The sequence below is a fragment of the Chiloscyllium plagiosum genome, chromosome 39, assembly GCF_004010195.1.
Source record: "Chiloscyllium plagiosum isolate BGI_BamShark_2017 chromosome 39, ASM401019v2, whole genome shotgun sequence".
NCBI lineage: Eukaryota > Metazoa > Chordata > Chondrichthyes > Orectolobiformes > Hemiscylliidae > Chiloscyllium > Chiloscyllium plagiosum.
Window position 1 is genome coordinate 18,032,976 of NC_057748.1, and position 13,067 is coordinate 18,046,042.

The window sequence follows — 13,067 nt, forward strand, 5'->3', positions numbered from 1 at the left end:
TACTTTCATGGTTTAGGACTTGGTCTGTGTGTGTGGCTTTCCTGTGTACCTTAGTGGTTAATTCTCCGTTTGGTGTTCTCTGTACCCTCACGTCTAGGAATGGGAGTTGGTTGCCCTTTTCTTCCTCTCTGGTGAATCGGATTCCTGTGAGTGTGGCGTTGATGGTCCGGTGTGTTTTCTCTATTTCTGTGTTTTTAATGATTACAAAGGTGTCATCAACGTATCTGACCCCGAGTTTGGGTTGAATTTGTGGTAAGACTGTTTGTTCTAACCTTTGCATCTGCTTCTGCTATGAGTCCCGAGATCGGTGAGCCCATGGGTGTTCCGTTGATTTGTTCGTATATCTGGTTGTTGAATGTGAAGTGTGTTGTGAGGCACAAGTCCAGTAGTTTAAGTATGCCGTCTTTGTTGATGGGTTCAGTATGTCTGTTCAGCAGGTTGGCTATTGTTTCTCTGGCTAGGGCTTTGTCAATAGAGGTGAACAGTGCCGTTACGTCAAATGAGACCATTGACAATCCGCATTCACGAACATCAACTAGCCACGAAACGACATGACCAGCTATCCCTAGTAGCCACACACGCAGACGACAAGCAACATGAATTTGACTGGGACAACACTACCATTATAGGGCAAGCGAAACAAAGAACAGCCAGGGAATTCCTAGAAGCATGGCACTCATCCACAAACTCCATCAACAATTACATAGACCTGGACCCAATATACCGGCCACTACAGCGGACAGCTGAAACTGACAACCGGAAGCGGCAGGGACAGGCCACTATAAATGCCGGAGGAAACACCACAGAAGCGCTTCACAGGAGGGTCCCAAGCAATGAGGATGTCACCTAGACAGGGGACGAAACGTTTGCAACAAAAACTTCCAGCTCGGCGAACAGAACCACAGCAACGAGCACCCAAGCTACAAATCTTCTCACAAACTTTGATAGATTATTTATCTTCCTTTTTTTTTTCTTTCATGCCATGTCGGCAAGGTCAGGATTTGTTTCTCACTTCAAACTGCCTTGGAACTGAGTGACTTGTAGACTATCCTATGAAGGCAGTTAAGTCAACCCTTTATGTTGATATGGGTTTGGCCATATGTAGACCAGACCAGGCTTCTGAATGGCAAGTGATTGAATCAGCTTTGGATTCCAGATTTTTAAAATGAATTAAATTTATATTCCATCAGCTACTGTGGTGGGAATTGAACAGGTTTTTTAGAGCCATTAACCTGGGTCTGTGGATTAATAATCCAGTGACGTCCATAACATGCTACTGTCATTCTTAATGGAATTTTGAGTCTCATTATCTGATTGCAGGTATTTTAGTAACAAGTGTAGTTGTTTCTTTTGAAGTTTTTAACTGTTATTGCTTTTTGTGTTTTTTTTTGTAGGTTATAAGGCATTGCTGAGGTATGAAGGATTTGAAAACAACCAGAAACGGGATTTTTGGTATAACCTGGGAACTGCAGATATCCATCCAATTGGTTGGTGTGCCACATTTGGCAAGCCTCTTGTGCCTCCTCAGAGTAAGTTCTCAAAGCGGTAACTGCAGTTTTTTGCACAGTATCACAGCGAAACAACAGCTTGCATTTTCTATTACATGTATTTAAATGTCCCATGGTGTTATCTGACACTGAGCCAGATAAAATGATATGGGGTATGTTGTCTAAAACTTGGTCAAAGAGGTAAGTTTTAAGGACCATCTTTATTGGGATGAAGAGCAATAGAGGGGCAAAATGTTTAGAGAGAATTCCAGTGATTTTTCTCAGCAGTTGAAGGCATAATTGCAGGTGGTGGAATGATTAAATTTGAGAACATATAGAGTTCAAAATTGGTTGGAGTACAGCCATCTCTAGAACTGAAGAGATTGGATAAAATTATAGAGACATTGACTGAAACTCTGAAAGTATTTGGAAACCAGGCCAGGAGTTGTAAAATCTATGCTTTACTTAGCCAGTGAATGTCAGGAGATTCCGATACAGAGTGCATAGGACTGTGTACGGACGTAGTGAGCAGAAGTTTGCGTGACCACAAATTCATGGAGAGTAATTGGTCTTCCTGGGCCTCATCAAACAGTCAACCTCATGGAAACCATGGCAGTCAGTGACTGGCTCCAGTTTCACTACAGATTTTAGAAATTTATTTTTGATGAAGTTTGATATTTTTGATACACTTAGCCATGGTATCCATCAGATAGTGGAGCTATGTGTCCATGGTTGTCAATGGGCCTTCATGTCATGTGGGAGATCCACACTTCCCTGAGTTTGTCTAAAACTTTTACCTCGCTCTGAGAGTCCACAATTCATGTGTTGCCATAAGGAGGCACAACTGAAGACTAGTTGATGACGAATATTCAGCTTTCTTTCTTTGCACTGTTTCTAGACAGCACTGTGGGCTGAAAATAAGCAAGGCAAGCTAATGCACAAAAGAGGAAACCATTCTCAAGGAATTTGGGTAATGGAAAGTGGAGTTGATATTAAAGATCAGACATGATCTCATTAAATGGCACAATAGGTTTGAGGGACCATAAAGTTTGCTCTTGCTTTCATTTCTTACATTTTTAAATAGCTCTGTTACAATCTGCAAGTTTGAGTAATTAACACTTTAAGCACCCTGCAGTGCTGTATGTTAAGTGCAGAATTTCCTTGTGCAGCTGTGAAGCAGCCTTGACACTTAATTTGTTTTTCAATTCTGAAAACTATTGTAAAATTATGAAACCACTTCATATTTGACATCTTGTTTCTGAAGGATTATGGGAAAACTGTCACTGTTTTGAGTGGTGTGTGGATGTCTGGGTAAGGTATAAAAGAAACACAAAGATCTTTTGAGACATTGAATCTTTTTTAAACAAGACTTATTAGAAATCAGATAATTACATGGACTTTTCAGATGTCATTTACCTTAGTTTTATGAATACTATGTTTAAATAATTTATGGCTTAGAAAGTGGTTTCTGTTTACAATTAGTTGGGGAAATCTAGCTAAGAATAAGCTTCCCAGCTTGTGTTTCCATTCTTTAATCACCTTTGTGGTTAATTAAGTCTAAATCCAGCTAATTATTCTAGAAGATTTCCTGTGCAAGCTGTATCTGACAAGACCCCAGAGATGACAATGTGTGATTAGTGACTTGACCGCATGTGCAAGGTCACTAGATTGACAGACCTTGGAACATTCTATCCTTATTTTAACCTTCAAGAATAACCACCTCCTGACCCCAGAGAGCATTTTGCTGAATGGGTTTTATTTTGTAGTAAATGAATTTTGCGTTCAGTGAACAAATAGAGTTGATGGACCTTTTGGTCCTCTGCCTGATAGAGAGAGCATATCATTGGCTATATTAGGACTTCAGCAAAATATTTTGTTTTATATGGAGTGGGGAGTAGGGGAACTGAAGTGACTGTTTTCCATCTTGGTTGTAACTCAAAGCAGTTGGCTGTTCTCCTTGTAGCCAGTGCTACCATTTTTAATCTTGTGTCAAACTTAATAGTGCATTGTTCCATCTGCCACTCTGTATTGCAAACAGGCTAGCATTGGGTGTAATCAGATTGTCATCAAGTCCCAAATACAATATATTGAGTTATGAAATGATCTTGTGTCACCTTGTGCAGCTGTTCGAAACAAGACCACTGACTGGAGGGCCTATCTGTTAAAGAGACTAATTGGATCTAAGACGCTACCAGTTGATTTTCATTATAAGGTATGGCAAACACAAGACAGCCTGTCCTGTGGTGGTACTTTACATCTTAATGAAGTTCATGAGGTGAAATCCAAATGTAAAAGTCTGCGATCTTCATCCATTGCACAAGTATGGTACAATGTGCAGCATAGACGATCAGGAATGTTGCAGCTGTGATTCTACGCTTTTGTGCAGAATTTATTGAATCTTGACCATCCCAGGATTATTTTTATTATCTTCTGAAATATGGAGATTGTTTCAATTCGTAAGTGGTTGGTTTAGGAGAGTACTAAATTATGCAGTGTATTGTTTGTTGTTTTCATTCTTTCCAAACTCTTTCCCAGTGTGATGTTTTTAAAGCCTTGCTTGAGTGCATAGTTAAAAAAAAAATTGTGTGAGTGTTGTTGAGCGAGGTTGGCTTTCAGATGTTCAGTGGTGTGGTTAGTGGGGTTGCAGGTTGGGTGGCCTCAAACTCCTATGCTCCAGTTTAAAAAAAAGTCCCAGCCTGTTTTTATAACTCAAACCTTCCATTCCCAGCACCATCCTGGTAAATTCTTTCTGAACTCTCTCCAATTTAATAATCCTTCCTGTAGTAGAGTGACCAGAAATGCACACAGTACTCCATAACAGGCCTCACCAACATCCTGGACAATCACCTTAATCCCAGGAGATTGCTAGAGTTCCTAAGGGCATTGCTTTATGTCCAGACAGCTTCAGCTGCAATACTGATGACTTTTCTTGCTTGTTTTCTTAAAGGTCAGAAATGGGAGATGTTTGATGACATATAGGCTGTGTTCAATTCCATTAGCAACTCCTCACCAAAATAGAACACAACAGGGTTATAACCTTTTTTGATCTTTTTCAAAAATAATTCCAGTTCACGTTAAACTTCTTACCCCAATCCTAATGTCGCTGCATTATCTCCCTCAAATTAGAGCGGCACGGTGGCACAGTGGTTAGCACTGCTGCCTCACAACGCCAGAGAGCCGGGTTCAATTCCCGCCTCAGGCAACCGTCTGTGTGGAGTTTGCACATTCTCCCAGTGTCTGCATGGGTTTCCTCCGGGTGCTCCGGTTTCTTCCCACAGTCCAAAAATGTGCAGGTTAGGTGAATTGGCCTTGCTAAATTGCCTGTAGTATTAGGTGAAGGGGTAAATGTAGGGGAATGGGTCTGGGTGGGTTTGTGTGGACTTGTTGGGCCGAAGGGCCAACTGTAAGTAATCTAATCTTACTAGCGCATAGGAGTTTGAGGCCACCCAACCTGCAACCCCACTAACCACACCACTGAACATCTGAAAGCCAACCTCGCTCAACAACACTCTCACCCGTCAATTTTCTTTTTTACTCTGCACTCAAGCAAGGCTTTAAAAACATCACACTGGGAAAGAGTTTAATCTAGTCAGGACTTCTGTTGATCAGTATTACTATTGTGCATGGCGACAGTGGAAAGTTCATTCTCTCCAATGTTCCCTGTAACTTCTGTGGTGCCTTAGATTTCTATAAAGAAATCCCTGACCATTACAACAGGCAGAGGTGAAGATTGTTCACACCTCTGATCAATGGTGACCTCTCCAGAATCTTGACTGGAGATTTAGAGATGCTAATGCCTTTGAATGCATTAGAAAATGGTTTCTTGTTGGAGGTGGTCATTTCCTGGCACTTGCGTGGTCCCTGTATTATTGGCTACTTGCGAGCCTAAACCTACAATGTCATCCAGATCTTGCTGCTTATGGTCATGAATTTCTTCAGCATCTGAGGAGTTGCTAATAGTATTGAACGCAGCCCGTGCATCATCAAACATCTCCTGTTTCTGACCTTTGAGAAAGAAAGCAAGAAAAGCCATCAGTATTGCAGCTGAAGCTGTCTGGGCATAAAGCAACTCCCTTAGGAACTCCAGCAATCTCCTGGGACTAAGATGATTGTCCAGGATGTTGGTGAGGCCTGTTATGGAATACTGTGTTGATTACGTTGGTGAGGGTTCAGAAAGGATTTACCAGGATGTTACTGGGATTGGAAGGTTTGAGTTATAAAAATAGGCTGGGACCTTTTTTTCACTGGAGCATTGGAGGTTGAGAGAATGACCTTTTTTAGAGGTCTATAAAATCATGAGGGGCATAATTAAGGTGAATAGCAAGGATCTTTTCCCTGGTGGAGTTCAAAATTAGGGACATATTTTTAAGGTGAGAGATTTAAAAGGGACATGAAGGGCAACTATTTTACACAGTGGTTAGTGTGTGGAATGAACGAGCAGAGGAAGTGGTGGATGCAGGTACTGTTACAATATTTCAAAGACATTTTAGAGAAGTACATGAATAGGGAAAGTTTGGCGGGATAAGTGCTGAATGCAGGCAGGTGGGACTACTTTAGTTTGGGAATGTGGTTGGACCAAAGGGTCTGTTTCCATGCTGTATGACTGAGCCCAAGATCCATAACATTTGCGCTGCAGTAGGGAAGGAATTTAAGTTTGGGGAGTGGGATTGGTGCTTTTCTATTTATTGAGCACTGCGAGAAAGTAACACCAAATGAGACCAGATGTGGCTCGGCTATGACATCCCTGACAGTTGAATGGTTCATCAATATTGTGTTTAAACTCTTGAATGAACCTCTTGGAAAACGTACAAGTTGCCAGAAATATTTTTCTCAAATGAGCAGGCTAAGCAGAAGGTGAAAGAATTTTTGTTTCTCTCTCATTGAGTTGATGCATCTATCTGAGAAGAAAATCTTGTTTTTGATTGTCCTGCCCAGATGGTGGAGAGTATGAAATACCCTTTTCGACCAGGAATGCGTGTGGAAGTCGTTGATAAGGCGCAAATCTCACGTACGCGGACAGCGGTTGTGGATACTGTGATTGGAGGGCGCCTGAGACTGCTGTATGAAGATTCTGAAGATGATGATTTCTGGTGCCACATGTGGAGTCCCCTCATCCATTCAGTGGGATGGTCCAAACGGGTGGGTCACAAAGTGAAACACCCAGGTGAGCTAATGGGGCTTATCTTTTTAAAACTGAGATTGATAGATTTTTGTTGAGCAAAGGTATAGGGATATGAAACCAAAGCAGGCAGATAGTTAAGATGAAAATCAACCAGGATCCAATTGAATGGTAGGATAGGCTATAATGGCTGAATGATCTCCTTCTCCTAAGTATTTGCTTGGTGCACATAAGCAGAAATGATGCTGTGTGACGACAGTTACAAATAATGTGTTTAAACTCTAAGACACTGAAAAGAGTTTTAAGGCGTGAATCCACTAATCTGCTAAATTGCTGCTATATTGTCCTCCTTTATATCCTTTTTTGGGATGTGGGTATTGCTTTCAAGGCCAGCTTTTGTTGTTCATCTGTTCTGTTTTAGCTCATTTCTTTAAAAAAAAAGTTAGTAATTAGTAGGATATGGCATCAGTAGCAAGGGCAACATTTGTTGCCTGTCCCTAATTATCCAAGAACTAAGGCTAGGTCATTTCAGAAGGCAGTTAAGAGTTAACTAAGTTACTTTGGGTCTTGAAACACATGCAAGCCAGAATGGGTCAGGATGACATTGTTTCCCTGAAGGACATTAGTGAACCTAATGGGATTTTACAACAATCTGTGGTAGTTTTCAGGTCATCATTACAAATGTTCACTTTTTAGTCGTAGATCTTCATTAATTCAATTTAAATTCTTCAAGCTGCAGTGTTGAGATTCATTCCCATATATTAATTTAGGCCTCTGAATTACAAGGTCAATCATACATTATGCCACCATTTTCCTTCCAAATGCACATAGACGACGAACTGTTCAATAATTATGCATGCTTGGTTTGCTTTTTAAACACTAGATTCTTTGTACTCTGCCTCTCCCAACCCTCTAATTTCTTCCACTCCCTGGTCTCGCCTCTTCCCTCTCCCCCAATTTCCCTTTTCTGAGACCGACCCAATTCTGCAACCTCACTTCGAGAAGGGGTTGGTGAACAAAAGGGAATGAGTGAAGCATTGGGGGAGGAGACTGGGCGAGGGAAGTGGCATGTGGAAGGAATGAAAGGGATGACTAGGAGGTGAAGAGATGCCACACTGAGAGGTGTGTAGTAAGAGCAGTAATAACTAAGATGATAGGTGACTTTGGGTCAGTTACATTCAAGGCAGCTGATAGATTTTAAAGTAAAATTTGCAAGCCAAACGCAACCCAGTCTTATAATTTTTTTATGGAAATCTGATTTTTATTTGGGAGCACCACTGCTGAAGGAAGGATATGAGTGATTGAACTGTTCTTTCAATGTGTCAGCAGATCATAGCATTCATAAACAGCATGCCTTTTACAATTCTAACTAGGTGAACCTGATATGGAGTTTAGACAGACAAGAGGTGAAGTGTTTGACGTCCTGTCTAGATGGGCTAGAAAAAGTCTTCAGGCATTGCAGCATAGCAAGGCACTTGGAAAGCACCCGTTGATAAGAGACTAGCAGCAGTCAGTTTAGTAAATGATGATTTAAACTGAGACCGCAGAAAGCAACAGAGAGCTCTGGAGTAAATCATAAAACTAGCATACAAATTCAAAAGATAATTGGGAAAACAAATAGAATGTCAGACTTTATTTCCAATTTAATGGAATTTTAACAAGAGGGAAATTTTATTAAAACTAGTCAGTCCACAGCTGGAATACATGATTTTGGGCGGGTTATCAAAGGAAAGATGCACTGGCATTGGAGGCAATACAGAGGATGTTTACAAGGCTGATCCTGGGTTTTTAAGGACCATCTTATAAGGAGGGTTTGTGTAGGTTTGGTCTGTACTCATCGGAGTTTAGAAGAATAAGAGGCAACCTTCCTGAAATAGAAAATATTTTGAAGGGGAATTGACAGGGTTGACATGGAAAGGTTGTTTCCTTTTGTGAGAGAGTCTAGGACCAGAGGGCATAATCTCTGAATAAGGCGCTTCATATTTAAAATAGATGAAGGAGATTTCTTCTGAGGTTAGTGAATCTGTGGAATTTTTTTGTTTGTCTCAGCCTTAACTATAGTTGAATATCCAGCTTCTGTGGTAAACATTTTTAATTGGGAAGGGAATCTATGGTTATGGGGAAAAGGTAGGAAAATGGAGCTAAGGATTGAGATCAGCTATGATTTTGTTAATGATAGAGCAGACTCGATGGACTGAATGGCCTGCTTCTGTTCCTATGACTTGTGGACTGACTTGAAAGATAAGACTGAATCAAGGAAAGAGCTTGTGTATTTGTTTTTAATATTGCAAGGAACTGTGAGGATTCAATGTAATTTCACTTGGAACTTGTATCATATTTATCTGTGTTCTGAGTAAAATTAACCAACTTGTTGTTGTTATTGTTCTACACTTGCCTGTGGAACAGCCCTGTGGGGCTACTTTCAGCATGTGGGCTGCAATGGTTTTGGGAGATGATACCCAACTACCAAGTTGGGCAATTGGGGAAGACTAATAAATGTCATTGGCATCTATTGCCGGAGCATAAATATAAAGAAAACTTGAGTACTGCTCAAACAGGCATGTTGTCAAAACTTTTCGTCATGCACTCAGGACAGATTCAAGAATACCCCATTTCAAAGGGAGCAATAATTTATAATACATCAGGCAATGGTGTTGATTGGTTGCCAAGTCAGCTCTTGTTGACGCATTGCTATGGCGAATACACCAGGAAACTATTGTCCACATGCTTTTATTTGATTCAAAAGCAATGTGCAATTCTTAGACAAGTGCCTTTGAACTGTAAAGGCCAGGTTGTTCTATACGAAATAGTAAACAAGTTATATTGAGACATGTAACTTCTAGTGAGCATACCTGAGTCACATTCTCGACTTTTCACTGTGGTTGTATGATTCTTAGCACCCTCTTGAATGTGGTCTAATCACAGGACTGTATCTAATGTTACATGTTACGTTTTGAGTTTTGCATGCACAGACTGATTAAGTATAGTCAGTACTCTATTGTAAACAACAAAAGGACATGCTTTTGAAATTCTCTACTAGTATTTTAATTACAAAGACAAATGCTGGAGAAACTCAACAGGTCTGGCAGCATTTGTGCAGAGAAACAGTATTTCGAATCTAATGACTCTTCAAAATTTTGACTTAGTATTTTATTTACTTTGTCTTCCAAATGATAGATCAAAGCCACACAAGAATGAATACACTGCTTACTCTGAATAGTGAGGAATTTCATTGTTGTAACTTGTTGGCCCAAGCTATTATACTAAATGTAAATTACTTGTCATAAGGTTTGCAGTCTGTTTTTATGAGACACCACATGTCTTCAAAATTCCAAAATATCTGGTGTTGTTTCAATGTTTTGTGGGTATTTGCAGCTGCATGGAATACTGACTACTATAAATGGCATGAAGGCAAGTTCAGTCATTGGACTGAACAAAGTGACTTTGTCTTAGTTATCAAAAAAAAGTGAAAAAACTCGAATTTAGCCATTTGTGTTGTGAACTTGTCATAGTGAGTTAGAGAACATTGGATCTTATGTATTACATAGGAAATTGAAACTTGTAGCTTTCTGGTTTGCATAGTTTTAAACTAAAATTTTAATCCTTTTTTTTCTAAGGAGGAGTGACCAGAGCAGATGTAAGCTCATACCCAACGTTCAGGAAAGTCTTCTGTTATGCTTTACCCCATCTCTTTAAAAAAGTAAGGGACAACGTTTTGCATTTCTTTTCTTTGTTCTGGATAAATGGGTACGTCGGGCACATAGCATACCAGAAATGCTGGAACATCGGGGTTTAGTGTGAGGGAGGAACTGATGAAAATCAGTACGAGTAAATGGTGTTCAGGCAATTGACGGGACTGAAGGCAAATAAATCCCTACGGCCTGATAATCTACATCCCAGACTACTGAATGAAGAGGTTTTAGCAAAAGGGGGTGCAACTAGTAAAGTTGATGAGTGGGACCTGGTGGATGTGGTTTATTTGGTCTTTCAGAAGGCTTTTGAGAAGGTCCCACATAAGAGATTAGTATGTAAAATTAAAACACATGGAATCTGGTTAGCAGACAAGAAACATAGTAGGATCAAATGGCCATTTTTTTCCTAAATGGCAGGCAGTGACTCATGGGGTATAGCAAAGATCAGTGATAGCACCCCAGTTATTTACAAAATATTAATTTAGTTGAGAGAACTAAATGTAATGACCCCAAATTAGTAGATGACATAAAGCTGCATGGGTGAGTGAGCTGTGAGGAGGATGCAGAGATGCTTCAATATGATTTGAACAAATGCATAACAGATGCAGTATAATGTGGATAAATGTCAGGTCATCCACTTCGGTAACAATAACAAGAAGGTGGATTGTTATATAAAAAGGCTGGAAATTGATAGGGGAATGTGCAATGGGTCCTGGGTGTTCTCCTGCACCAGTAACTAAAGGTAAGTCTGCAGGTGCAGCTGTCATTTAAGGCTGTAAGTGGTACATTGGCCTTCATGGCATCATGATTTGAGTACAAGAGCAGGGATGTCTTGCTACAATTATACAGGGCCTTGATGTGACCACACCTGGAATACTGCAGAGTTTTGGTCTGCTTATGTGTAGAAAAATATTCTTGCTCAAATAAAAGTGCTTACCAAGCTGATTTCTGGGATGGCAGGGACTGACCTATGCGGAAAGGTTGAATTGGTGAGCAGTGTAATTGTTAACGTTCAGAAGAATGAGGGGGATCTCAGAAACATACAAAATTCTAACAGGACTGGATGCAGGAAGGATGTTTCTGATGGTTGGTTGTTTTTGGGGATGGCAGGGTGGTCAATCAGTTGTAGTCTCAGAATACAGGTTAAACCGTTTAAGCATAAAATGAGAGATTTTCTTCAGCCAGAGAGTGGAAAGCATGTGAAATTTGCTACCACCAAATGTGGTTAAGGCCAACACATGATTGAGTTGGATATAGCAGTTGGGGCTAAGAATCAAAGGATGAGTGGGAATAATGGGAACAGGCTGAGTTGGATGATCGACTATGATCATATTGAATGAGAGAGTAAGCTCGAAAGGCTGAATGGCTTACTCCTATTTTCTCTGCTTTTATGTGCTAATTAGATCAGGTTTCAATTAACATATTTAGTTGCCCAAATAGATGTTTGAAAGAATTGAGTTAATGTTGCAATGTATTCAGTATTCTTTGCAGGAGAATTATGAAATAATGGTGCAGTAGGCACCAATGAAAATATGAAGGTAATTGGCTAAATACTTCTTCAGAGAAGTCAGTTTTAAAAGACTATTTTTAAAAGGAGGAAGGTGAGCTCGAGAGGCAGAAAGGTGTAGGGAGGGAAATCCAGAACTTAAGGCCTAGAAAACTGCAAGGATGAGTGCTAATGGGAAGCAGTCTAAATTGGTAATGTTCAAGAGGCCAGAATTAGAGTAGCAGCACAGATATATCTCAAGGTTGTAGGGCTGGAGGAGATTAAAGATCTAGGGAAGGGTGAATGCATGAAGAGATTTGGAAACGAGTATGAGAATTTTAACATCCTGCCATTACTTAGCTGGGAGCCAGTGTAGGTCACGAACATGAGGTAGTGTGTGAATGAAACAATTCAAAGGCTACCACACAGCCACCTTCCTATCCTCTTTTTGAAATTTGTTCATGTGATTTGGCCATGGCTGCCTGAGCTAGCATTTATTTGTTGATTCCTTATTGCTCTTCAGAAATTGGTGATAGCTGCTGCCTTGAACCATTGCAGTTCATTTTATGTAGGTAGATGTAGAATGCTGTTAGGGTCAAAATCCTAGAACTTATTCCTTATCTTCATCTCCCTTAGTGCCTAAAGGTCTATCAGTGTCTGTCTGAAGATGTTCAGCAACTGAGCACCTGGAGCATTTTGGGGTAGAGAGTTCCAAATATTTTGACAGGCAGTTTGAGATTTTACATGATATCTTCCACCAAAAAAAAGCACCTCTGATGTACCTGAAATTGATTAATATCTTGCAGTGATACTGTAAACTTGCCCTTTGTCTATTTTTATTTTGGGATGGGGGGGGGGGGGGTGGTCACGCATTGGCAGTGTTAAAACTCTCCATAAATTTTGCCTTGGATTGGAAGCATTTGTCTTTGTCCATGGTTTCGCCAATCTCAAGCAGACCACCTGAACAGAGCTCCTTAATTTACCAATAAAAACTCCAACAAAATCAGTTTGGATTCTTGCACTTGCTTCTATCTGGCTATTACTCACTGAGTATGACCGGGTCAACACATTTGAAACAAATTTTCAAGTCTGGGGCCTTTGTGGTGTAAAGAGGTTTAGCGCTTCCCAACAATTTAGATATTTGTAGCAGGGGTGTATGGCACTTGATTCCAGATCCATAGCAATGTGATTGCCTCTTATGTTCAAGGGCATTTAGGAATAGAAATATTTCTAATGCTATGTTTAATGTTGTCTTGCGAATCCAACTTTTCAGGATTTGTTAG

General features: G+C 40.2%; 1 protein-coding gene across 5 annotated transcripts in view; it reads left to right on the forward strand.

Annotated features, from left to right (window-relative positions):
* The window catches only part of l3mbtl2 (L3MBTL histone methyl-lysine binding protein 2), a 109,577-nt gene that overhangs the window by 24,273 nt on the left and 72,237 nt on the right, over positions 1-13,067 (forward strand). For 4 of the 5 annotated variants that reach the window (XM_043679906.1, XM_043679905.1, XM_043679902.1 and 1 more), the window contains exons 7-10: positions 1,395-1,529; positions 3,611-3,699; positions 6,423-6,651; positions 10,224-10,306. In XM_043679906.1, coding sequence (XP_043535841.1) covers positions 1,395-1,529; positions 3,611-3,699; positions 6,423-6,651; positions 10,224-10,306 — 536 coding nt within the window. The remainder of the gene's footprint in view (positions 1-1,394; positions 1,530-3,610; positions 3,700-6,422; positions 6,652-10,223; positions 10,307-13,067) is intronic. The other variant, XM_043679903.1, reaches the window with a different exon arrangement.